This window comes from Eurosta solidaginis, chromosome 1 (assembly GCF_040869045.1).
Source record: "Eurosta solidaginis isolate ZX-2024a chromosome 1, ASM4086904v1, whole genome shotgun sequence".
NCBI lineage: Eukaryota > Metazoa > Arthropoda > Insecta > Diptera > Tephritidae > Eurosta > Eurosta solidaginis.
This window is the reverse complement of record NC_090319.1, coordinates 22,486,631-22,513,853: the sequence shown is the minus strand read 5'-3', so window position 1 is coordinate 22,513,853 and position 27,223 is coordinate 22,486,631. Positions and strand designations below refer to the sequence as shown.

Genomic DNA, 27,223 nt, shown 5'->3' with positions numbered 1-27,223 from the left:
AAGGTGATGATTCGTGTCCACTTCCAACATATTCTAACAACAATGTTGACACTCATAAGTGCGTCTACTACAGGATTCTTAAATTTAAGGTGCTAAACGTGAAAATGACAATATCGCAGAATCCAGGCCTAAAATCCGTTCGACCCAAATTCATTGAAAAATTTTAGTATTATTATGGTTTTTTGATAACTAAAAAGTGTTTTGATAAGCGCATTTATGCAAATATAAGTATATACACACATATATATTAAAACTGTATATATTTACCGGATCGTTAAAGCTTTTGTTTTCCATAAAAGCAAATAATTTTTTTTTATCGTTTTACTCAATTTTGATTGTGGTTAGAGTTTCCGTAGCGAGCAAAATAGGTGGTATGCAATTTTATCCCATTCAGTCCGTAACGGTCGCTCGTTAAAGCAAAATGGTAGTAAGTTGTGATATTCAATTCGATGGCAATGAGTTCGGTGTTTATTTTGCTGGACAACAGGTGAACGGATCGGTGGTATTAAAGGCTGATAAGCCGAAAGACGTCAAAGGTAGGCGTAGATAACAAGTGTGACAAAAGAGAGTGAGAGACAAAAAAAAAATATAAACATAACAAGTAAGGAAGGCTAAGTTCGGGTGCAACCGAAAATTACATACTCAGTTGAGAGCTGTGGAGACAAAGTAAGGGAAAATCACCATGTTGTAAAAGGAACCTAGGGTAACCCTGGAATGTATTTGTATGACATGTGTATCAAATGGAAGGTATTAAAGAGTATTTTAAAAGGAGTGGGCCTAAGTTCTATAGGTGGACGCCTTTTCGAGATATCGCCATAAAGATGGACCAGGGGTGACTCTAGAATTTGTTTGTACGATATGAGTATCAAATGAAAGGTATTAATGAGTATTTTGAAAGAGCGTGGGCCTAAGTTCTATAGATGGACGCCTTTTCGAGATATCGCCATAAAGATGGACCAGGGGTGACTCTAGAATTTGTTTGTACGATATGAGTATCAAATGAAAGGTGTTAATGAGTATTTTAAGAGGGAGTGGGCCTTAGTTCTATATGTGGACGCCTTTTCGAGATATCGCCATAAAGATGGACCAGGGGTGACTCTAGAATTTGTTTGTACGATATGAGTATCAAATGAAAGGTGTTAATGAGTATTTTAAAAAAGAGTGGGCCTTAGTCCTATAGGTGGACGCCTTTTCGGAATATCGTTATAAAAGTGGACCTGGGTTGACTCTAGAATGCATTTGTACAATATGGCTATCAAAATAAAGGTGTTAATAAGTGTTTTAAAAGGGATGGGCCTTAGTTCTATATATGGACGCCTTTTCGAGATATCGCCATAAAGATGGACCAGGGGTGACTCTAGAATTTGTTTGTACGATATGAGTATCAAATGAAAGGTGTTAATGAGTATTTTAAAAGGGTGTGGGCCTTAGTTCTATAGGTGGACGCCTTTTCGAGATATCGCCATAAAGGTGGACCAGGGGTGACTCTAGAATTTGTTTGTACGATATGGGTATGAAATGAAAGGTGTTAATGAGTATTTTAAAAGGGCGTGGGCCTTAGTTCTATAGGTGGACGCCTTTTCGAGATATCGCCGTAAACGTGGACCAGGGGTGACTGTAGAATGCGTTTGTACAATATGGGTATCAATGAAAGGTGTTAATGAGTATTTTAAAAGGTTGTGGGCCTTAGGTCTATAGGTGGACGCCTTTTCGAGATATCGCCATAAAGGTGGACCAGGGGTGACTCTAGAATTTGTTTGTACGATATAGGTATCAAATAAAAGGTGTTAATGAGTATTTTAAAAGGGTGTGGGCCTTAATTCTATAGGTGGACGCCTTTTCGAGATATCGCCATAAAGGTGGACAAGGGGTGACTCTAGAATTTGTTTGTACGATATCGGTATCAAATGAAAGGTTTTAATGATTATTTTAAAAGGGCGTGGGCCTTAGTTCTATAGGTGGACGCCTTTTAGAGATATCGACATAAAGGTGGTCCAGGGGTGGCTCTAGAATTTGTTTGTACGATAGGGGTATCAAATGAAAGGTGTTAATGAGTATTTTAAAAAGGAGTGGGCCTTAGTTCTATATGTGGACGACTTTTCGAGATATCGCCATAAACGTGGACCAGGGGTGACTCTAGAATTTGTTTGTACGATATGGGTATCAAATTAAAGGTATTAATGAGGGTTTTAAAAGGGAGTGGCCCTTAGTTGTATATGTGAAGGCGTTTTCGAGATATCTACCAAAATGTGGACCAGGGTGATCCAGAACATCATCTGTCGGGTACCGCTAATTTATTTATATATGTAATACCACGAAGAGTATTCCTTCCAAGAATCCAAAGGCTTTTGATTTCGCCCTGCAAAACTTTTTTATTTTCTTCTACTTAATATGGTAGGTGTCACACCCATTTGACCAAGTTTTTTTCTAAAGTTATATTTTGCGTCATCCCTTTTTTCGTATTTGGTATAAAATTATGGCATTTTTTTCATTTTTCGTAATTTTCGATATCGAAAAAGTGGGCGTGGTCATAGTCGGATTTCGGCCATTTTTAACACCAATACAAAGTGAGTTCAGATAAGTACGTGAACTGAGTTTAGTAAAGATATATCGATTTTTGCTCAAGTTATCGTGTTAGCGGCCGAGCAGAAGGACAGACGGTCGACTGTGTATAAAAACTGAGCGTGGCTCCAACCGATTTCGCCCTTTTTCACAGAAAACAGTTATCGTCCTAGAATCTAAGCCTCTACCAAATTTCACAATGATTGGTAAATTTTTGTTCGACTTATGGCATTAAAAGCATCCTAGACAAATTAAATGAAAAAGGGCGGAGCCTCGCCCATTTTGAAATTTTCTTTTACTTTTGTATTTTGTTGCACCATATCAATTTTGGAGTTGAATGTTGGAATAATTTTCTTATATGCTGTAAATATATTAACTTTTCTTTTAAAATTTGAATTAAAAAAAAAAAAAATTTTTAAAAAGTGGGCGTGGTCGTTCTCCTATTTTGCAAATTTTTTTAAGCAGACATATAGTAATAAGAGTAATATTCCTGCCAAATTTCATCGTGATATCTTCAGCGACTGCAAAATTACAGCTTGCAAAACTTCTAAATTACCTTCTTTTAAAAGTGTGCGGTGCCACGCCCATTGCACAAAATTTTACTAGTTTTCTATTCTGCGTCATAGGTACAACTCACCTACCAAGTTTCATCGCTTAATCCGTATTTGGTAATGAATTATCGCACTTTTTCGATTTTTCGAAATTTCGATATCGAAAAAGTGGGCGTGGTTATTGTCCAATATCGTTCATTTTAAATAGCGATCTGAGATGAGTGCCCAGGAACCTACATACCAAATTTCATCGAAATACCTCAAAATTTACTCAAGTTATCGTGTTAACGGGCAGACGGACAGACGGACGCACGGACGGACGGACGCATGCATGGACGGACGGACATGGCTCATCGAATTTTTTTTCGATACTGATGATTTTGATATATGGAAGTCCATATCTATCTCGATTCCTTTATACCTGTACAACCAACCGTTATCCAATCAAAGTTAATATACTCTGTGAGCTCTGCTCAACTGAGTATAAAAATTAACTATAGCATTATCAAGAAAAATATGCGCATGCAATAATGCCACTTTTGTTTGCTTTTCTATTTATTTTCGTATTATCAGCTTATCAACCGTAAGCACTCAAATTAATTTGTTCCAATAATAATTGTTTTTGTTATTCAACTATAAACGTATTCACACGCTTTTTGCCATTTCTTTCAAGCCAAAGTTGTTTATCTGAACAACCGTTATTGAATATTTTGTGGTGGGGTGGGGTTAACGGCCAAAAGGTCAGTTGACGCTATGACCACTTCAAGCTGTCATAAGGTCAATTGACTTTATGACCTTTCTTATTTTGCCCTTATGACCATTGAGGAAGTTTCCGTTTGATCTTACGACCATTTTGTGAAAAATACCAGAAGCTTGTACGGCAAATTAAGATCAGCCCAAAAGCAAAAACCTACGCAGGAATGGTTAGACGTTTAGTTTAATATTTTCTTCTTACTTCAAAGATATCCTCGCCGGCCCAACTTTTAATCCAATTTGCACTGAAATGAAACCAGAACAAGGAAAATAAGCGCCGCAGATAAAAATGTATAATATAAAAATGAGTTGCTGAATGTGTTGCTAAGCTCAAAATTTGAGAACGGTTGGACATATTTTGCTTATTCTTTTTTAAAATATTCCTGGAAATACGCTGATGGTTCTTACAGAGAGAAAAATTATTTCCTGGAAGTGGGCCAGGGACCGATCAGAGCAGATTATATTCACGGTTCGATTTGCCTGAAATTTATTATATAGGTAGCCCTTTGATTAGATTTGTCTTTACGACACTTTTATTTCCCGAAAATGGACCAGAGAACGAATGGGAGTGGGACTGGGACTGGAACTAGTACTGGAACTGATATTGGCACTGGGACTGTGACTGGGGTTGGAACTGGGAATAAGGGATGGGGAAAAATAAGAAGAACTAGAGAGAAGAGGGAAGCAGAAGGAGACTGAGAAAGAGATAGAGTTAGACGAAAACAGAAATATAGGAGCAGAAAAGGGAATGAGAAAGTGCAGGAAAAGACAAAGGGGGAGATGTGAAAAAAAGGACAAGGAAAAGATGGAGGGATGGGGAGGAAAATTATGAAGAAGATCTTTTTAGAAGTTATGCAGATTGTTCAAAGTTATGGCAGAACAACGACTGCTGGGCCCGCTAGTCTGAAATAAACAATTTACTCTTTTCATAGAAAATATAGCGAAAACAAAAAAAAAAAACAAGGAAGGCTAAGTTCGGGTGTAACCGAACATTACATACTCAGTTGAGAGCTGTGGAGACAAAGTAAGGGAAAATCACCATGTTGTAAAAAGAACCTAAGGTAACCCTGGAATGTGTTTGTATGACATGTGTATCAAATGGAAGGTATTAAAGAGTATTTTAAGAGGAAGTGGGCCATAGTTCTATAGATGGACGCCATTTAGGGATATCGCCATAAAGGTGGACTAGGCCTGACTCAAGAATTTGTTTGTACGATATGGGTATCAAATGAAATGTGTTAATGATAATTTTAAAAGGGAGTGGGCTTAAGTTCTATAGGTGGACGCCTTTTCGAGATATCGCCATAAAGATGGTCCAGGGGTGACTCTAGAATTTATTTTGTACGATATGGGTATCAAATGAAAGGTATTAATCAGTATTTTAAAAGGGCGTGGGCCTAAGTTCTATAGATGGACGCCTTTTCGTAATATCGCCATAAACATGGACCAAGGGTGACTCTAGAATTTGTTTGTACGATATGAGTATCAAATGAAAGGTGTTAATGAGTATTTTAAGAGGGCGTGGGCCTTATTTCTATACGTGAACGCCTTTTCGAGATATCGCCATAAAGGTGGACCAGGGTTGACTCTAGAATTTGTTTGTCCTATATGGGTATCAAATGAAAGGTGTTAATGAGTATTATAAAAGGGAGTGGGCCTTAGTTCTATAGGTGGACGCCTTTTCGGAATATCGTTATAAAAGTGGACCAGGGTTGACTCTAGAATGCGTTTGTACTATATGGGTATCAAACGAAAGGTGTTAATAAGTGTTTTAAAAGGGAGTGGGCCTTAGTTCTATGGGTGGACGCCTTTTCGGGATATCGCCATAAAGGTGGACCAGGGGAGACTCTAGAATGCGTTTGTACAATATGGGTATCAAATGAATGGTGTTAATGAGTATTTAAAAGGGCGTGGGCCTTAGTTCTATAGGTGGACGCTTTTTCAAGATATCGCCATAAAGGTGGACCAGGGGTGACTCTAGAATTTGTTTGTACGATAGGGGTAGCAAATGAAAGGTGTTAATGAGTATTTTAAAAGGGAGTGGGCCTTAGTTCTATAGGTGGAGGCCTTTTCGAGATATCGCCATAAAGGTGGGCCAGGGCTGACTCTAGAATTTCTTTGTACGATATGGGTAAATGAGTATGAAAGGTGTTAATGAGTATTTTAAAATGGAGTGTGCCTTAGTTCTATATGTGGACGCCTTTTCGAGATATCGCCATAAACGTGGACCAGGGGTGACTCTATAATGTGTTTGTACGATATGGGTATCAAATTAAAGGTATTAATGAGGGTTTTAAAAGGGAGTGGCCCTTAGTTGTATATGTGAAGGCGTTTTCGAGATATCGACCAAAATGTGGACTAGGGTGATCCAGAACATCATCTGTCGGGTACCGCTAATTTATTTATATATGTAATACCACGAACAGTATTCCTTCCAAGATTCCAAGGCCTTTTGATTTCGCCCTGCAAAACTTTTTCATTTTCTTCTACTTAATATGGTAGGTGTCACACCCATTTTACCAAGTTTTTTTCTAAAGTTATATTTTGCGTCAACAGACCAATACAATTACCATGTTTCATCCCCTTTTTCGTATTTGGTATATAATTATGACATTTCTTTCATTTTTCGTAATTTTCGATATCGAAAAATTGGGCGTGGTCATAGTCGGATTTCGGCCATTTTTTACACCAATACAAAGTGAGTTCAGATAAGTACGTGGGCTAAGTTTAGTAAAGATATATCGGTTTTTGCTCAAGTTAATGTGATAACGGAATGCGGAAGGACAGACGGTGGACCGTGTATAAAAACTGGGCGTGGCTTCCACCGATTTCGCCCATTTTCACAGAGAACAGTTACCGTCATAGAATCTATGCCCTTACCAAATTTGAGAAGGATTGGTAAATTTTTGTTCGACTTATGGCATTAAAAGTATTCTAGACAAACTAAATGAAAATGGGCGGAGCCACGCCCATTTTGAAATTTTCTTTTATTTTTGTATTTTGTTGCATCATATCATTACTGGAGTTGAATTTTGACTTAATTTACTTATATACAGGAAAGATATTAAATTTTTTGTTAAAATTTGAATTTAAAAAAATTTTTTTTAAAAAGTGGGCGTGTTCTTTATCCAATTTTGTTATTTTTTATTTTGCACATATATAGTAGTAGTAGTAACTTTCCTGCCAAATTTCATCATGATATCTTCAACGACTGCCAAATTACAGCTTGCAAAACTTTTAAATTACCTTCTTGTAAAAGTGGGCGGTGCCACGCCCATTGTCCAAAATCTTACTAGTTTTATATTCTGCGTCATAACGTCAACCCATCTACCAAGCTTCATCGCTTTAACCGCCTTTGGCAATGAATTATCGCATTTTTTCGGTTTTTAGAAATTTTCGATATCGAAAAAGTGGGCGTGGTTATAGTCCGATATCGTTCATTTTAAATAGCGATCTGACATGAGTGCCCAGGAATCTACATACCAAATTTCATCAAGATACCTCTAAATTTACTCAAGTTATCGTGTTAACGGGCAGACGGACGGACGGACGAATGGACGGACATCGCTCAATCAAATTTTTTTTCGATACTGATGATTTTGATATATGGAAGTCTATATCTATCTCGATTCCTTTATACCTGTACAACCAACCGTTATCCAATCAAAGTTAATATACTCTGTGAGCTCTGCTCAACTGAGTATAAAAAGAAACAAATCTTGTTGAAGCTGCTGATATTAAAAAAATTTTGTATTAAATATGTAAATATTGTTACGAATTTACTGAAATTCGGCTCATCCCAAATATTCTGCTAACGTTCGAATCACTAAACTGTTGAATAAATAACTCCACTATTCAATAATGCGAAATGGCCTTTATTCAAGTACTTCGCAATACTACTACTTCCTGACAGATAGCGTGCTTAAATCAAACTCATTCTGATTCTCAGCTTTACCCCGTTTTATAGTCTGTGATTTTTCGTTCGTATAATTCTGTACGTTTCTATTTCTAGAATTTACTTCTCGTTTACAAGCTATAAATTTCTCAGCTATATCTACAGATGCACGAATTTATATTTTCTCGCATAGCCCATGCGCGTGTATTGAGTGATACTTGCACAAATGATTGAATACTTTTGGGAGTATCCCAGATATATGCATGTGTTTGTGCGTTACGCTCCGCTGCTTGTATGGACATATGGGTAGACATTATGATTTATTTGTTGATGTGCATACAGCTCATTGCTTAGTATCGGCTTAGAGATGATAGTATCCCTTAATGTTGCTAATATTCGTCACACTGCCCCCCACCTAGGTATGATCGTCCGATCAGACAAATCTCTCGATCTAAACGCTGCTAGCCTCTCCAATTGAACCACCCTTCTATTTCGTGGTATCTCAATTGTTTGTGTGTGGTAGATGACATCACTGATCTTCTTTACAACTCTGCACGGGCCTTCCCAACTGCACCAAAATTTGGATGAACACCTTTCCGCCGGTGAGGGTTGTATAGCAGTACCAAATCTCCCTTCAAGAAACCTTCCGAATTATAGTTCTTGTCGTACCTGTATTTTATCCTACTACACATTACCCTCGGCCGTTTCCTCACACTCTGTTTTTTGGCCAGTGAACGCAAAGTTTGCGCTTGACGGATAGGCTTCGCACAATCAGTATCGTTCCCACGTTTCAAAATAGTAGTGCGCCCTGGCTTGAAACTACCCTCGCATTCCTTCTGGGAAATTTTTTCCTTCGTTTTTGTGCGTCCATTTGGTTTTGTCCATGCCAGTGTTTTTCTCGCAGGTACTTTTGATTTCGCTTTATTTGGCCCATTCGTTCCATCAACTTTTACCTTTAACTTACGTGGTCTTTGTCGAGGCTTCTCCACCAGCACTCGCTTACTGCTGAACCCTTTCTCCAAACTGAAGTTAAGTGGCACATCCTGGTTCTTATAACGCATCACCCTTCTCTGCATATCGATATTGATATCATGGTCAACCAAGAAATCCACTCCCAATATCACTTCATCAACAATCTCCGCCACAACGAATTTGTGTAGAACTATGACCTTCGCAATTAAGACTTCACATATCACTTCTCCCCGGACTTGCTTATACTCGCCAGTGACCGTACGCAACCTTGCTCCAGGTAATGGCTTTACTCTCCTGTTGGCCAAATATGATCGGATTAAGGAATGAGATGCGCCCGTATCTACAGTCAATACACGCTCCTTGCCATCCACATTTCCTTTGACGGTAAGACTTCTCGAGTTTCTTCCAATTTGCGAGATAGATATCACGTGACATTCAATAGCTGGGGCAAGTTTTCGATCTTTACATCTGACTCGCTCTTGCTTATCTCCTCCAGCTTTACGTTTACGACCAGCCAAGTTGGAACTACCAGGACCGGTACTGCAATGACGTGCAATGTTCCCTGCCTTTCCTTACTTAAAACATTTGATTGCACCATTATTCTTCTGTTGCGTTCCTTTTAAAGCTTCAAAAATTGCGTCTACCCACTCGCCTTTCTACTTCCACACGACATGCTTTGAAAACTGGCTTACACAGAAGCGACGCTGTTTCCTGAATAAGAGCATGTGATACCGTTTCTGCGAATATTGGCTTTGGGTTTGCGTATGTAGCTCGATTTGCTTCTACGGCCCGTATGCCATTTATAAAGCTCTGAATCTTTATCCTTTCAGTGTATTCCACGGGTGCGTCCGCATTCGCTAAATGTGCCAGCTTTTCCACTTCCGAGGCAAACTCTTGCAATGTTCCACCAGGCCTCTGGAAGCGGTTCAGTAACTCCATTTGGTATATCTGTCTCTTATGCTCAGTTCCGTATCGTCTCTCTAGAGCGCCCATCAATGCTTCATAACAGTTCCGTTCGCCCTCTGGAATGGTTTGTAAAATCTCAGCAGCAGGCCCTTTCAATGCCATGAACAGTGCAGCAACTTTATCATCCACATTCCAGTTGTTCACTGCTGCGGTCTTCTCAAACTGTAGCTTAAAGACCTGGAAAGGAACAGAACCGTCAAAAGATGGAGTTTTTACCTTCGTATTACTCGCTGAAGTAACCGGGCGATTATGTTGCAATTCCTGTAAACGACCTCATCAAAGCAAATTATTGCATACTTTTGGGAGTATCTCAGATATATGCATGTGTTTGTGCGTTACTCTCCGTTGCTTGTATGGACATATGGGTAGACATAATGATTGACTTGTTGATGTGCATACACGTCACTGCTTAGTATCGGCTTAGAGATGATAGTATCCCTTAGTGTTGCTAATATTCGTCACATTATGTTTGAATGAAAATGTTAAGGATTTTAACAAATTTATACAAAATTAATTTCATACAGCTGTGGTTCTAAATCTATCCGGATACGCACTCACAAAATGGAGAGCTAAAAACTTTCATAAGAAGGAAAATTTTTATGGACGTGAAGATTATATGGAATCCAAAACATATTTGATGGGATCAGAAACAAGTGAGTATTAAATTCTTTTTTTTTTATCAAATTCTATGTTTGTATTATGAAACTCCCTATTATTTTTTAAATTTTCCTATACCAGAAAAGGCCTTGTTGTATTTAAAATCAGTGCGGAACTCGGACTAAACCTGTTCTATTCCTTTGATTGGATTGTGTGCTTGATAATGGGTTCGAAACGATCTCAAGGACCTTAAAAATAACTAAGTTTGTAATTATTATTGTTATGATAAATTGTTTACTTGGTGGGTTGGTTACTGTGACACCCAGATATCAAAGATCCGTGCCCAAGTAGCGCCATTGAGATGCACATTTATTTTGGAACCAATTGCTGCTGAAATCGTATGGCTAGTCTGTATTCCGTTCTGATAGAGTTACATTAGCACAGGTAGTGCGCTCCAGGAACTCATATGAGGGTTATGGTTCCTACTCTCTTTTGCGCCATTAAATAAAAAAAAGTTAATTATATCCACCGGAACCCGTATTTACAATATTTGCAAGTGGTACGGATATGTTTGCATATAGAAGAAAGACAATCTTAAACCACGGCCATAGCTAGTTGCTTGGATCTTATTCGCAGGCTGCTAAGCCCCAAAGTTCATCAGCAAAATTTTGGCGCCTCTGCTGTTACCGTTTGGCTATGATTGATTTGTCTTCTAAATTTTGGTTGTCCTTAACATCTCTTGTCCAAAAACTGTATAGGATTCGAGTTTATAGGCCCAGCTGCCATATGCTTCTCATCCAAGGCAAATTTGCTTGATAATGGAACATTTCGGTCTAATAGATGCTACGTAAGATGACAAGCGAATATATCGGACTCAAAATCGCTCTCAGCCGAACAGCATTCTCTCAAACTTAAAGAAATCGAGATTCATACTCGACAATCACACAACGAATATGACTATTTAGAAAAGAAGCCAGTAGTTGTTCATATCTTTCTTTCTGGACCCCGACATTAGGCCAAATCTTGCTTAGCGTCAAAGTTTTATCTCGTACCAAAGTTTAACACTAACTATCTCTGTTTTCGGTTCTGTACAGAAGAACTGGCCCAAGTTCCGTCATCTTGAGAGTACATTATTCAAATTCCTTTGATATTTGATCTTTCATGAATCCGAGCTTTAACCTAGACAGGGATGAAGAGCAAATTATTCAGCGTAGTATTTGTTTGACGAGTGAGGAACTTTCCTCCAAATTGACACCTCGACGAGCAAGAACTCCCTTTACTTCTTAAATGCATACTGAGTCCAAAGTAGCAATCGAAGTAGCAGAGTCATTCTCGATTTAGTATTAGTATCTCTCATTTACAAAATTTTTTTCTTCAATATATACAAAAGTACTTAGGTTAGGTTAGGTTGAACTGGTCGGTCCATGAGGACCTCACATAGACTGATTGAGTCCGTAGTGTTACCAGAAGTTTGTTTTAACGACCAAACTGAAAATACCTATCAAAAACCAGGACCTATGTTATAAAATAACACCGCCCTCTTGGCAAATACTAGAAGCTTCCTAGGACTTAAGCCACTTGCTGCTTCTAGATCTGACGGCTGTATCACTCCTAATAGCTGGAGTCTTAGTCTGGCAAGTGCAGGGCACGAGCACAGAACGTGCTCGATCGTTTCCTCCTCAAACCCGCACTTCCTACATCTGCTACAAAAGTACTTGGTACAAAAACAACATATACATTTGCGAAATTTTCGCTGAAGAAATGCCACACACTCACTTCATAATTTTTCGGTTTCACTTAATTTGGCTCTTTAATCAATTATTTGCCCTGATAAGATATCACTTTTAGTCATCGCGTCATTATTAGCATTTCGTTTTTGAACATTCCAAAAGCCTTAAGCTGGATCATACAGTACTATACATCATGTATTGTTTGACAATACTTAAGAATATTAAGTCACAAAATCCTCCCAAAAAATTCGGTTCTAAGAAGTAACTAATTAAAAATAATGTAATCGGTTCAAAAAAATTAACCGAAACAAACTGAGCTCAAAAAAGCTATCAACTTTTCGCTATATCATCCTTTCCCTCTTCAAAGGGCCAAGATAAGCAGAGTACCATCCAATACCGACTGGGTATGTTCGAGTTCTTATGCTATAACAGGTTCGGCGCATCCTCCGACTTTGTCGCACATGGGATTTACGCCTTGCCTTTGGAAATTTGGAAAAACTACTTGTAACCATTTCGAAGTGGTTGCACCATATCTACATAACTTTGTTGTACCATCTCGTTGTATCGAAATTTAGTAGCGATTTATGTAGTTTGTCCCTCATCATTCTGATTACGATATTAAGTATCTTACTTTCTTCAGACCTCCAAGTTGCGATATAAATATATTTTCTAAGGGATGACCTAGTTCGCATAATTTGCCCGACTCGCGGCTCTTGAGCTGGGGTTTCCTCTCAAACATGGCGTCCTTCACTCATTGCTGCCCCCTTTTCCTTAATATGGGGTTCTTGTACCCGGACCAGGGCTATCATTATGTTGTGTTACCAAACCGATTTTTGTCAAAAAGTATTTTAATGCCACTGCGAGAGATGCCAAACAATCCCTGGTAGCCACGACTTCATCTTGGCAAAGCTTTGATAACCACTTGACTATTCGAGTATGCATATATCATATTTCCCAATTGTCAACGTAGTGAATACCATCCCATCATTCCTTACTACCGGTGATAGAGCAGCCTAGTTTGCGATGGATGCCGAAATGCGGTCATAGTACCCCCTTTCCACTCGGTTACCCTTCCGTAAGAACAATTACACCAATCTTCCGCTTCATATAAGCTCCCCACCCCCATCAATGCACATTAGTCTGTCCAGCATGAAACAAAGTTAAAACTTGTTAGAGTATTTGAGTGCCCATGACTCACAAGCTTGTATCTCGAGCTCCTTCCTGAGACCAATCGCTCACGATATCTAGCTGGTACAGATTCAGCATTGCGTTTAATGCCGAATATTCCAACCAGAGCCAACTGCTGTTAAATACAACGAGACTCCGTTGTATATTTTAGTATAATTTCTCAGAGTCAATAAACATATCTCCATCGAGAGCAGTATGAGGTAACCGAAGCCTTCCTAGCCCTGTCCTCCACATTAAGCTTCCACGAAGGCTTGCTTCCAAAAATAATTTTAACTTACTTAACCCTGTAAGAGAGCACCAGCGGTACTTAGTGACGTCGTATCTTCTTATTAATTGAACCCGCTTTGGCGCTTCCCTTCTCACCTTTCTATGAGTCTTTGCGCCGGAGTCCAGGCTCATAACGGAATGAAGAAATATGTCTCTGGAGGTTTTCGTACTGTAACCTCTAGAAAAATCCTGATCCTTACAAAACTAGAATATATTTATTGGCCTAAAGCCCTTGGGAGAAGTTGACTTTGTCCATATAGCAAGACTGGGGAACATAGTAAAAATTCCAATTGTGAGCGTAAATGGAAGTCAATTAGCCACAGGAAATCCTTAAAGATCTTTGAAGTTGCGTAGAACTATGCGAAAGCACGGAACACTCGAGGGGCTTAAAAGTGTTAATGTTCCAAGTAAGTTGACTTTTTCCCAAATAGAAGGATGTTTTGCCTCTTGGTCGGCAATCACCGGCAGTGTAGATGATTCCTGCGCAACTGGGCATCCAAGGTGTACTAACTTAAGATATTCCCCGATGCCCATCGTCCAGCTTTGCCCACACCTAAGCCTCCACGCTTTCGAAGAGGTTTACCGAAGAGTTCCGCTGGCGCTTCTAATCTCGGGTTTAAAAATGCCCAACCCCATCTTGTATAGCTCCTAGTCCGTGGGTAATTTACTCCCTTCGTTATAGTTGCAGATTCGTCTACTAAAAGCTCTAAGGTCCACCTACTGCTAAGGTTTTTTCCTACTTCCTCAAATTTTGAGCGGGCAGGAGGCTAAGTAACATTTTAATACGAAATATTTTCAGGTCAAAAGTACACCATAGAGTCGGGTATTCACACATATAACTTTGCCTGCAAACTACCTGAAAACTGTCCCACTTCATTTGAAGGTCTACATGGTTGCATAAGATACGTCGTTAAGGTTACGCTCGTGATACCATGGAAATTTAACCAGACATATACACGTGGACTTACCGTTTTGAAAATGCTTGATCTTAATTATGAATCCCCACAAATTAAGGTGATCAATTTTTACAAAATAATACGTATTCAAGAAATTTTAAACATTTATTTCCCCAAAAACGACAGATGCCCTCAACCTCCCAAAACTATCGTTCCTATTGTTGCGGTCCATGCAAAACTGAACCACTCAAAATACAAGTACAAATACCACAAACCGGTTATGTACCCGGTCAACGCATCCCAGTCAATGTTTTGGTTATAAACAACACCAGAATACCAGTCGCTGACATTCATTACGCCCTCATTATGATTGTACGTTATGCTAGTCAAACCCCACCACAGGGTTCATGTCACGAACGTTTCACGATGTCAACAGCGAGAGGTGAATCGGTATTGAAAAATTGTACGCGTACAATAGTGCAAGACCTACTCGTGCCCGCCACACCGCCTACTTGCTTACGTTCTTGCAATATTATACGCATCACCTATCAAATAGAACTTCAGGTACGTATGAAGGGTTGGTATGCGAGTCAAATGACGACGATACCTGTGCTAATTGGCAATGTGCCGCTGTGTCAAATGCCACCAGTAATACAACAACAACCGCGTAAAAGTTCGATGCCTATGGTCAGCGGCGAAATCGAATTGAATGGTGGAGAAAATAGTATCAATTCATTGGCGGAGGATGATGGTGAGCAAGTACAGTACGGTGTCGAAAAGAGTATAGAGCACACGACGGCGTCGCCTTTGAATATCTACCCAGAATTACGTAAGTATTTAAAGTTTTGCTAGTGATGTGTGGTTGTTGACAGTATGTGAACGGTGTCATCTATGTGAAGATTAATCGCTTATTGATATAGACCACATCCTTCCAAATCTGAATCTAGACTCCAAAGAGAGCAGAAATTTCCTCTTATTATCGCACACGATATATAATTAAACAAGGTTAACCTTTTGTGTGACCTTACCTTACCTCCGAACTGATTGAATCCTTCGACAGTAAAACAAGGAGAGAGTGCATAACTCCCCTGCAAAATGACGTTGAGAAAGCCCATCAATTCTGAAAGGTTGGCGAAGGACCTCCCTAGCCATTGGAAACCAAAAAGTAGATCTGAGGTGCCGTAAAATTTCTGGCGTATGCTGATGATATTGATATCATTGACCTTAATAAATTCGCAGCTAGTTCTGCCTTCCGGATCTTGCACTAAAGGAGGCCAAGATGAAGTACTTCCTATCATCAAACAAAGAGTCGGCACTGTAGAAAAATATAAAATTGATCAGTCTATTTGGAAAGCAAAGTAAACAGAAGAATCTCTTGTGATACTTTGGGCTGGGTGGACAACATAAAAGTAAAGTCCTCTCTCTGCAAACCAAAATGACGGTCTATATTCTCTTATCATACTAGTCCTGATCTGTGGCTCGGAATCATTTACCTCGTCGGGAGATTCCATATTATTGAGGTATTGGAGGGAAAAGTTTTCCGGAAAATGTATGTTCCTATCCGTGATGCCGACCGTATCGAGAAAGTGTTAGTAGTAAACTGCATTAGGTTCTTGCAGACATGATCACGATGAAACGAATAAAACCCGAAGTTTTTGCTGGCTTGGTTGCGTTATGCGAATTTATGAAGACGTGTCGACCGGCATCCGTATTATGAAGCATAGGAAGGAGAATACTTCCACTGATTTAGTAGGATGGCTGGAGTAAGACTTCATCTCCCTCTTTTTACTTTTTATGAAACGTCCAAAATCGCTGAGGGCGTTAAGCCCTAAACCTGTTAATGGTGATGAAGGGTAATGTTTCAAAGCTCATTTCACGGTTTCTATATACTAACTGTAACTATACCTCCATCTTCGACAGAAATCAACAGTTTGGTAAAATCATGCTTTCGCCTTGTACTCCCATCATACAGTGTCTAGTTGGTTTTACCATTGATCAACATTAGGAAAGATGAGGCTACGTTGCGAAGCCAAGTTTGTTTTGACGCTTCGTGTGTGGCTTCCACTACCCATCTGATATTTGCTTTCTCGTGAATACAGATATGAGTCAGTATTTGCCTCATTCATTCGCTCTGTGCTAGCTAACCAGCAACATAGTTTATGTCCTCTGTTGTTTAGCGAGAGAGAACCGTTCGTTCAGCCATTGTCTGAAATCAAGTGATACATTTAATAAAGTTTTCATGCCCTGAAAAGCTTTGATCGATGATGAAAGTAAAATACCACGAATTTGGGACTCTGAAATGAGACCGAAATGCTGCAATGGCTGAGGTACATTGTACTTACGGAGAGCGAACGATCTTAGGAGCAGATGACATGACCACGTTGCCATTAAGTTTGGGGCATCCTTGAAGGCGAGGGAGGACCCAGGGCCTAGAGTAGAGATGTCATCCATTCATATCTCTGCGGAACTCTGATGGAGAAATTTTTGTCTAGAGAGAGGGTCGTAGTAAAATAAAAGTCAATGTAAGTTTTCGTCATTTAGCTTGGCCCAACTAAAGTCGCTCCATGACAGGACTTGAAGCTGCAGCATTATAAAGCGCCGTTGTGATTGTGGATGGGAGTGCCTCTGTTATAAACATTGCTTATTCTTTCGAATAAAGGCAAAGAAACCTGTACTGGCCTAGATTAGCCTTATTTGTTCCATTCCAGATCAATGTTTAAAAGGACGAGGTTTTTGACCAAAAGTTTGAGCCTCTACTATTTAATACTGGTTACTTAAAACATAATATTTTGTCGCGCTTGGTGCATTGAACCATTTTAGTATTCGATGAATGCACTTTGACGCGGCTTTTATGGGTTCCTACCAAGAGTCAAATGGTTTGGCAGTGTGTTGAAGAGTGTTAAAAACTAATCCAGTAATGCCACAAGACCGAGACTGCCAAGTCTGGTTCCACTTTGTGCTCTTCCATGCAGCCGATTTGAAATGAGTTATAGTCTATGTTGAGGTACACAGCATAGAAACTCTTAGCCAGAGCTGACAATAGTACAAGACCTTAACTGTATGGAACATTTCCATATATGCAGAGTCCAGCAGCGAACTCTAGCTCGATACATGCCTCTATATTGGGGAATACCGCAATTAAATTTATTGCTTGCGCAGGATGATTAAAATTAGATAAGGAAAGGTTAGGTTCGGTGACCCCACTGTATTCATATGTACATTCTCTGCTTTAGCTGTTTTCTTATTGCCCTAGAAGGCTAGGTCCTCTACCGGCAAATAGTGTGGTAAATGTATCCAAATCAAGCTTTCAAACCCGGTTCGACAGTGGAACTTATTTCAATTTTGCAGATCCCATTTGTAGAGTCCATTTAGTTACGCAGATTCCACTAACTGTAGCGAGTTTGGAACATGAAAGGCATCTAGCGGTAGATAGTCTCGCAAACTTCGCTAAGTACGGGCTGAAACCTTTATCAAAAGTGGAACTCATCTACATTTTTGCAGATTGCAATTTGCGGAGTCCATTTAGTTTTACAGATTCCAATAGCGGTAAACCTTGTATCCGTCTAACGGAAAATAGCGTGGCAGGTTTACGTCTAGTACAGACTTAAATCGTTTGGTGGATTTCCATATATTCCACCTCTAACAGTGGATTGCAATTAGTTTCGCAGTTTCCACTAACCGCTAACGGTATTCCACGAACCGTATTCGAAGTGATAGCTTCTACCTTCTACGAACGGTATTCGAAATAGCAGTTTCCATTAGAGGTAGTATGTATGAAACCATGCAGAGTTCACTTATTAAATCAGGAGTTTGTGAATTTGTCAATATTCGGACGATGCCCAGGTTTTTAAAATCAGTGTGAACTTTGATCGAAGTATATTAATTTTCTTCCGCTAACTATGATATTTTCAAAGGTACCGATATTTACACACATACATACATGTATGTATGTCCGTACACCAATATGTTGAGGATAGGTTAGGCTGAACTGGGTGGTCAATAAAGACCTCACATAGCCTGAATGTCCCCATAGTGTTAACATAATTTGTATAACGACAAAACGGACCAATTAGATATTATGTTATAGAACGACTTCGTTCTATAGAAAAATAATAGAAGTTTTCTAAGACCCAGCTTAATAGCGGTCTCGAAATCTGGCAACTCTTCTACCCCTAACTAGTGTCTATACCAGGTGAGCGCAGGACACGAATACAGGATGTGCTCAACCATTTCTTCCACCAGTACGCACTTCCTACACCTGCTGTTACTGACGAGATCTTACTTATAAGCATGTGGCGCCAGAAGGCAGTTTCCAGTAGTATGCCCATCGTGAGCCTTGAGTCGTCTTTTTTTTTAGAGATATAAGCTACTTTGTGAGTTTAATATCAAAGGGTTTGCACATTATCTTGCAAATTTTGGTGGATCGTATGCAGCTGTTGCCTTCTTTTAATTTCTTCCAAACGGGTTGGGACGTCTATTGTAGTTTCAGCAAGTATTGCACCCTCCTTTGCCAACTCATCGTCCTTTTCGTTACTTTCTATTCCTATATGACCAGGAACCAAGTAAAGGTGCACGGTATGTTGAGGATAAAAATAAATTAAGCTATGTCTGTTAACGCGATAACTGAAGTAAATTCGGATATGCCTTGTTTAAATTTGATATTTGGGTTTCTTTGCATTCATCTCTCATCCCTTAACAAAAGGAAGTGAAACCGGACCATAACCAACCTTTAGTTTGTGTTCAAGTAGAGAATCCGCACTCACTGAGATTTGAGGATGTGTCGGTTCATAATTTTGTTTTATGACAAATGTCTAAATGTTTGTTGGGTAAAAATATCACCTCCTAACGGCAAATAACGAATTAATTACAACCTTAGTACAGCTTCAAACCACTGCATTCCAGATTCCAATAGTAGAATGCATTCAATTTTGCAGCTTCCACTAATAGTACCAAGATTTGCAGATTCCAGTAACGGTATTAACCGGTATTAGGAGTTGCAGGTTCCACGAGGGGTATTCGGAATTGTAGATTCCACTAACGGTATTTCAGTTCTCTGAATATTCGCAAATGCTGCTTCCACATACGGTGATTTGTTTGAATCCTTGAATAGTCCATCTGCAGAATACAAGGATATTTAGAATAATTAACAGCGGAAATTTAATCTAACAATAATGGTAATTTATCTGAAATCTTGCAGACCCCACTAACAGAATTGTAAAGGATCTGCGTATCTTTGACACTTTGCATTTCGCATCAGTGGTCACGAGGAATTTGCTGATTAAAGAAAATTACCCTGATCTTTAAATGGCATTGGATTTGAATCCATTTCGACTCAATTCACGCAATCTTAGGAGACTAACAGAGCTCTTTCATGCTTTAAAATGTGAGTTGTTTCACTATTTGTAGTTCCCAGTCACGTTGACTTAGCTGTATTAGTCTACTAACGGCTGACCTAAGTGAGATCCAATAAAGGTTCTCGCTTCGAATCCTTGCATAGGTATCTACGAAATGCACGTGGACAAGACTGAATTAGGCTACCGGTACCACGACAGATACTCTGTTCAAAGCTGTGTGGGTCCCACCTTCAAATGTTTAGGGGATCTGAAGAATTCATTCATGATGCTAAGTTTTTCCAGGATTGAAGAAGGGGTAAACCGAAGCTATAGACTGTACAATTAGGCTAACAGCTGTTAATACGACTCAATTTACATGCGGCAAAGAATTGTCATACCGGCAGTACATTTATTAACCATCTACAATTTTGGAGCTAAACAAGAAACACCAACAATTAAAATATTTTTCTGAAGCAGAGACGTGTATCTATAGAAAATCGCCAATGACGGACAGCAGTGGAAAATGCTATCCTGCGGTGGGTAATTCACAAAATAGCTGGAGCCTTGGGAAGTAGTGGAAGAACAAGATACATGTAATGAACAGCTCCCAAATTCCAAACCATGCTAACGCTTACAATGCATCGCCAAAAATATCTAAAACATCATAAGTGCGCAGAAAAGTATGCAACATATAGTTACAAGGAATAACCACCTAAGTAAAAGCATAGGAGTTAGGCTGTTATTCCATATAATCATATCTACTAAATTTCGCAAACTTTTTTGCGAATTTTTTATTGTTTTTCATGTTAGAGAACCATCAACAGAACAAATAGTGGGGAGCATAAGAAATATTTAATAGGGGGAAATAACTCTTTTTGTTCACCAATTTAATTAACAGAGCTCTTGTACGTATATAAGAAAAATGTATGTCCCCTAAGGCCCGGTTTTTCAGTACAACTTCAACTCAGTTTGTCAGTTAAACTACGCTGAAACATATTCTGCAGTTTTTCAGTCTACTTTAACTAAAGTTTAAGCTGCGTTTAAGCGGCCGATCTGGCAGGGTTAAACTCTAGTTAACCGATAGGTGATTTGCGTTCGTACGAAATGGCGTCGAATTTACACAACAAACATTTGGGCTTGAGTACCACTACAGCTCATGTTGATAACTAGGCATACTTTTAAAATCTCAAAAGTTGTTTCGAAACAGTGGCTCAACTCGATAATCATAATGTACTAAGCAAAAGAGGGAACTTTTTATAAAGCAAAATATGCTATTAATTAAATATGAAAAAATGTAATTAACAACTTGCGGATCACTAACTACTCAAATGTATGATTCAATGATGTTGATGTAGGATCAAATGTATGATTCAATGATGTTGATGTGGGATCTTCGGTGGGGCAGGCCGAGCACGCTATCATCATACCACTGCGGCCGCCTATATAATTTATTTTTCATTAATTACGCTTCATTACTGCCATAAGCCAGGTGTTTATTTCTCACAATAAACAGCTGTTGGTTTTGGTGGTACCACCTTGGAGATTTTTTTCAACTCCACCTCAACTCGATATATAATGTAAGATATCAACTGAAGAAATGGGTTTCTCAAAATCTCTCGAAAGTTGGATAATTATTGGAAAATATTAATGATATCAATTTTACAAAATTTTTCAAACGTTGGTAGTGATTGGAGAATGAAGTTGGATATCAACTTGATAAATATCTGGTTTAAAAATAATTAAATAATGATGTTTGATATCACTTCCAGAACTAGATGTATATTTCGCAGGAGAATTTTTTTCTATGTTTGTTGGGTAAACAAAATCCAGCTGTTGCTGTATCTACAAATTATCTAGATAATAAAAAAACCAATGTTGCCGCACAAAAGAGAATACCCCAAAGGCGGCTTGAACTGTGACTGAAACACTGCTCAGTAGTTTAACTGGAGTTTAAATTTGACTAGAGTTTAAGCGAGCTTAGTTTAAGCTTAGCTTAACCAACCACTGATAAACCGGGCCTAACTTTAAACACAATCGCCAAAAATATCTGAAACAGTATTAAGTGCGCAGAAAAGTATGAAACATATGGTTACAAGGAATAACCACCTAAGTCGCATGTAAAAGTATAGGCTTTTACTCCCGTCGACCAATGGGTAATAAATGTAGCATACTTTTCCGCGCACATGATACTGTTTTAGATATTTTTGACGATGGAGTTTTAGCGATTGCGATGGTTGGAATTCGGGGGCAGTAAACATGTTTGCGTGTAACAGAGTTCTGAGTAGGTAATGTTACATTGAAATGTATTTCTTTTGAAAATTGAATGAAGCCTACGGAATATGAAACATAAGTTTTGGCATCTAGGAGGATCCCTCTACCAACTTTTGGTTATATTTATTGTTTAGGTGCGCTTCTCTAATGGAATTTGGCCTAACTCTCTACCTACTAGAGGTTTACGCCGATCGCTTTATCGGCGGCGGCGGCGTAGGCTCTATTATATACCGGCGGAGGCGGCGTGGGCGGTGCGGCGGCGTACGCCGGTTTTCTTACTTTAAAAAGCTTAATTTTTCTATTTAAAAAAATAGTATTTAGGAAAGGTTTTGTTTATATGTATTTAAGGAAATCAACGTGTCGGCCATTTCGGAAAGATCCGGGGTTTTTGCCTCAAGATCTCGCAGACCGTTAAAAAATTTTCAGGAGTTGCTCCTTGCGGAGGGATTGTCCCTCGTTCACTTACTCCAGAGAGGCTTCGGCAATTTACGGTTGCTATTAAAGGTCTATTAATACTCATGACTCTCGTGGCACAGGGCGCCTCCAGTTTTTTCGGCTGCTTTTAAGAGCTACAATTCACGATGTGCGAACAGTAGCAATCCCGACTACCAGTCGCTACCACGCCTCCTGACCCTCACACCATATTCCAGCACAGAATCTATAGGACTGTGACTTCGAACTCATACCTTCGTCGACGTTATTTTCCTAGAAGCTCTAGGTGTAGCCCCGAAGACTCTCCAACGGATGCTTTTGTCGCGCTATGCTGCCGAGCTACACCAGAGAAACACCTTGAAACGTTAGAGAGTGACCATTATGGATGCCCGCGTAGCTTCAGTTTTCAGACTGGTTCGACTGTCCACTACGTTAGGGTAGTAGCACATACGCTTTTGCTTCATTACTTTGAGGGTTCTTGCGAAGGACAAAGCCTCACCTGGTAAATACATACATATATGTGCCTACGTATTCACATTTGTAAAAGAGCTGTAACGTGTAGGTGATATTTAAACTTGATTGATAGGCTATAATCCATGTGATTCACTCCAAGGGACTAGTTTTGGATAGGGCCGCCATCTTTTTGTCAAACCGGGAGACTTGGGTGTTGAAGGATGAAGTTGAAAATTAAAATTAACATTTCAGGCGCTATTATATAGTTTCGCAAATAAACAACAGATTTTTGAATGTAAGCCCAGATGATTTTTCAAAACCCTCAACTTAAGTATGAGGTAAGAAAGGAGTGTTTATGCCCCTAGAACCTACTAAAGGATTTTGCATCACCGATTTGGCTTATTCTTTCAGCCAATCGCAATATACAATTTTTTTAAAAATCGGTACCTTTTTTGCTTTTTTTTTAACAACTTGAGGACAATTTGAAAACAATTTGAAACGCCTTGGGTAATTTTATTTGAATTCATTGTTCATTATTTTTTAGAAAAAATATGCAAAGTGAGCATATAAATTTATTATATAACTTTTCTTTTAGTGTTTTGTTTTAATAACTTGGTGAATTGGGTGATGCAAAGTCCGTGACATCGAAAACGTTTTTTTTTTTTAATAACTTTTGAACAGCTAGAAAGAGTTAAATTTCGCAATTAGTTTCTTATAACTGGCAGTGATGCACATCCGTTGATACCACTTTCGATCATATCCGACCAATTTTCGACATGAACAATAAATGGCCTAAACAGTCTTAAACGAGTAGAAAATATATTAACGCGCTGGACGCCGCTGGACATTTGGCGGCGGCGTACGAAAAACGACCCTAATCGGCGGCGGCGGCGTTTATCGGCGGCGTATGTCTCTACTTACTATCAATCCATTACCTACTTTGTTCTCACGTCAAATAACATGCGAATAACATACATTTTTCGTTACTTCTATGAAAATACAAGAGCTCTGTTAGTTAAATTGGTGAACGAAAAAAGGTATTTCCCACTGGTGAACTCCTACCACGATTTGATGCTTCGGATGCTTCCCATTATTCCCTCTCAAGTTCAATGGGATTTAAGTATGCGGGTTGGTAGATAGCGTTCAAGAGTTTTTCCTATAATACTTTCTATGTCCTATGTTAAAGCAATTCTACGAGGTGGATTAAAATCCAATATCCTGCAAACATCGAAATTATCCTTCAAACATAGAAAGTAGGTTTAATTCTATATTCTTTATCTGGCCGCAAGATAATTTAAAATTTGGTGAATAAAATTCAGTTATAGGAACGCGCCAAGAAGTGAAAGTTAAGTCTCTAGCAATTACCTAAATTCGGTAAAAAATTAATATTTTATGTACTAAAAGCAATACAGCCGAACTCCGCCTTCACAGGCCAACCTAATAAAAACGCACTGCGTTAGTTTTGCGTCAAAAATGTCTCATGTACATACAAATTGTATGAGAGCAACCGAAATTGAATTTACTGTGTAAAAAGCTAGCTAGACATACAAGTTTTGTTCTGCGTGACGTTTCCGTTTGACGTTTGCATATATATTTTAGATGGGCGCAACGTATGCTTATTTCGGTTACGGCCAAAAGAGCCATTTATGTTCGTGCGTCACGCAAGCGCAATGCGTTTTATTAGTTTAATCTATCAGCTTGCTCGTGTTTGTACTGGGCTGACCCCATCATTCACAGATGTAGTAAACTTACTTTCTTAATTGTTGCTTAACTGTTTTAGCGGCTATGGCCGTGCAAACGGGCGCGACAGTGGCTTCTCCGCACAGCCAACTGACGCCAATTGGCCACACCAAAGGAATTTTAATCGTTTTTCACCTGATACTTCCAGCGGAGTGGAGGCCGCCCTTTTCTTGTGCTTCCATAGGCGGATTTCGATAAAAATACTTTCTAAGCCGCAGCGCCATTTTTCATTCTTATAGCTGCCAACAGTAGCGCGGTTGCCAAAGTGAAAATGCGCCGACTCTTTGCTCTATGAAAGCGGGTACTTCGTTTTGTCCTCATTCGCACATCAAACCCATATTTTGCGAATCTTTTGCTAGTAGATGCACGCTTTTATAGAATATTGTTACCGAGGAGCTAAGGTCTGCAGCTAGTATAATTTTCTCCAACATCAAAATAAAGAATTTCACCCTGCCTGAATCCTTGTTTAGTTGCGAACGGCTCGGAGAGGCCCTTCCCAATTCTGAGTCAGCTAATGTTGTTGCTCAATGTCATTTTGCACAGCCGTATAAATTTTTCGAAAAAACCAAATTCAGACATAACTCCATATACGCAGTTCCTATCGCGCAGCCAAAGGCGGCTTTAAAATCAACGAAGAGGTGATGTGTGAAAATTTTTTTTGCGGGTTTTTTCCAAGATTTGGCGTATTTTGAATTTTTAGGATCCTTTTTCTTGTTTACTGTCCAAAGAGCACTTAGATTCCAGTCATCGGACATGCACTCGTCCGACTATATTGTGCAAAGAAGCATGCGCCTTACCAACTCCTAGCCGCAGTATTGAAAGAGCTCCGCAAGCATTCCATCGGCGCCCGCGGCCTTGTTGTTTTCTAATCTGGCTATTGCTATTCTGTCTTCGTCATAATTGGGTGGGGGACATTAATTCCATCATCATCGATTGCAGGATCGGGCTCATGATCCCTGTGCTGTACATCGCTGTCTCCATTTAGGAGCGCAGAGATGCGTTCCCTCCATAATCCAAGTACTCTGTACATCGGTTGCAAGGTCGCTGTTTTCTTTCTTACAGCAGTTTTCCCCGGACTTAAAGCCTTACTTCTGGCGCCGGATTTTTTGGTAAAATTTGCGGGCATTATTGCTGGTGGCTAGCAGACTCACGCCTTTCTGCCACTGCTTTTCTCTTCCTCAAAAGGCTTCTCGCTTCCCTTTCCAACTCACGATAGCGTTCACGCACTCTCCTTGTTGCGCTCGCTTTTAACGTAGCCCTGTAGGCAGAGTTTTTTTTTCGGTTGCAACACGCCACTCGTCATTGATCTGATTGTGTGTATTTCGATGGAGGGACAGCCATGTAGCTTATCGTATATTCTCATGCATGAACCTAGTCAATATGACGACGTTTCGAGCACCGGCTAAGTCAATCATCCATTAGGAAAAGTTTAATTGTGCAGGCCGAACTTTCCGACTGTGGGCCAAAAAACACCCACCGTGGCATTAAAGTCGCCAATCACGACTTTTATATCATGACGGAGGCAGCGCTCGTATGTACGTTGAAACGTTCATAGAAAGCGTCTTTCACCTCATCGTCTTTCTTCTCTGTCGATGCACGTGCAGAGATGAATGATATATAAATATGTATATATAGATATATAGATGTAGTTAAATACTGAGGAAATTAATTGCTTAAAATTACTGTTAAGATTTTTCAATATCCCTAAATGTAAATATGTATGCATGCAATAATATCAATGTAAGGCCAATTTTATTTAAATTTCATGAATACTTTACACGTATATATTTCATTTTTCCACAGCTCTTCCCTCCTATGAGGAATCAACGCATACATTGCGGGGCGACATAAATGAGGATGATATGCATGCATTTGGACCTTGCGAGTTTGCACCGTTATATCCAGTATATGCCTTGCCTTTAAGTACGGCTGCAACTGCTCCTGTAACGCCTGAACCTATTCGAAGCGGTTTTATAAATCAAAGTTTTCAAAACGATAAAATGTGAAGATTGTGCAATTAAATAATTAATATGTATGAATGAAGTGATCAAAATTAATATATACAATTAAAAATTTAAAATCTAAGCACATTTGTTTTATTTAAAACCAACCAATTACTGGCTTACATATCCGTTCCACCTGAAATGATAGACGGCCGCCGGTGCGTATACGTAACATAGACACAAACAAGGGGTACCCTGTAAAAAAGTAGATAATTTGAGTTTCTGTCAAGTGGTTGAACTGAAAGTTCATGTCGTGCAAAACATTCTTATTCCTGGAGTGATCAGAGTGAAAACTCCTACAAGGATAAGGATGGGGATAAGGATAAGGATGAGGAGGAGATTAGGATGTGGATAAAGATAAAGATAAGAATAAGAATAAGGATAGAAATAATGATAAGGATAAGAATAAGAATAAGGATAAAGATAATGATAAGTATAAGTATAAGATTAACAAGTAAGGAAGGCTAAGTTCGGGTGTAACCGAACATTACATACTCAACTGAGAGTTTAGCTGCGTTGGTTTCGTAGGATTTCGTAGATGGTTTACAAGTGGTTTTTAATTCCATATCATATACGTTTCGGAAATATCGACCAAATTGTAGACCAAGGGTAAC

At 39.2% G+C, this 27,223-nt stretch overlaps 1 protein-coding gene across 1 annotated transcript; it reads left to right on the top strand.

The window, feature by feature from the left end:
- The first annotated feature begins 381 nt into the window (after window positions 1-381).
- LOC137250145 (arrestin domain-containing protein 17-like) lies at window positions 382-26,691 on the top strand. Its single transcript, XM_067782490.1, has 5 exons — window positions 382-536; window positions 10,224-10,352; window positions 14,281-14,495; window positions 14,564-15,206; window positions 26,410-26,691. The coding sequence occupies exons 1-5, from the start codon at window positions 422-424 to the stop codon at window positions 26,610-26,612; spliced, it is 1,305 nt and encodes a 434-aa protein (XP_067638591.1). The 5' UTR covers window positions 382-421; the 3' UTR covers window positions 26,613-26,691.
- Window positions 26,692-27,223: the final 532 nt, after the last annotated feature.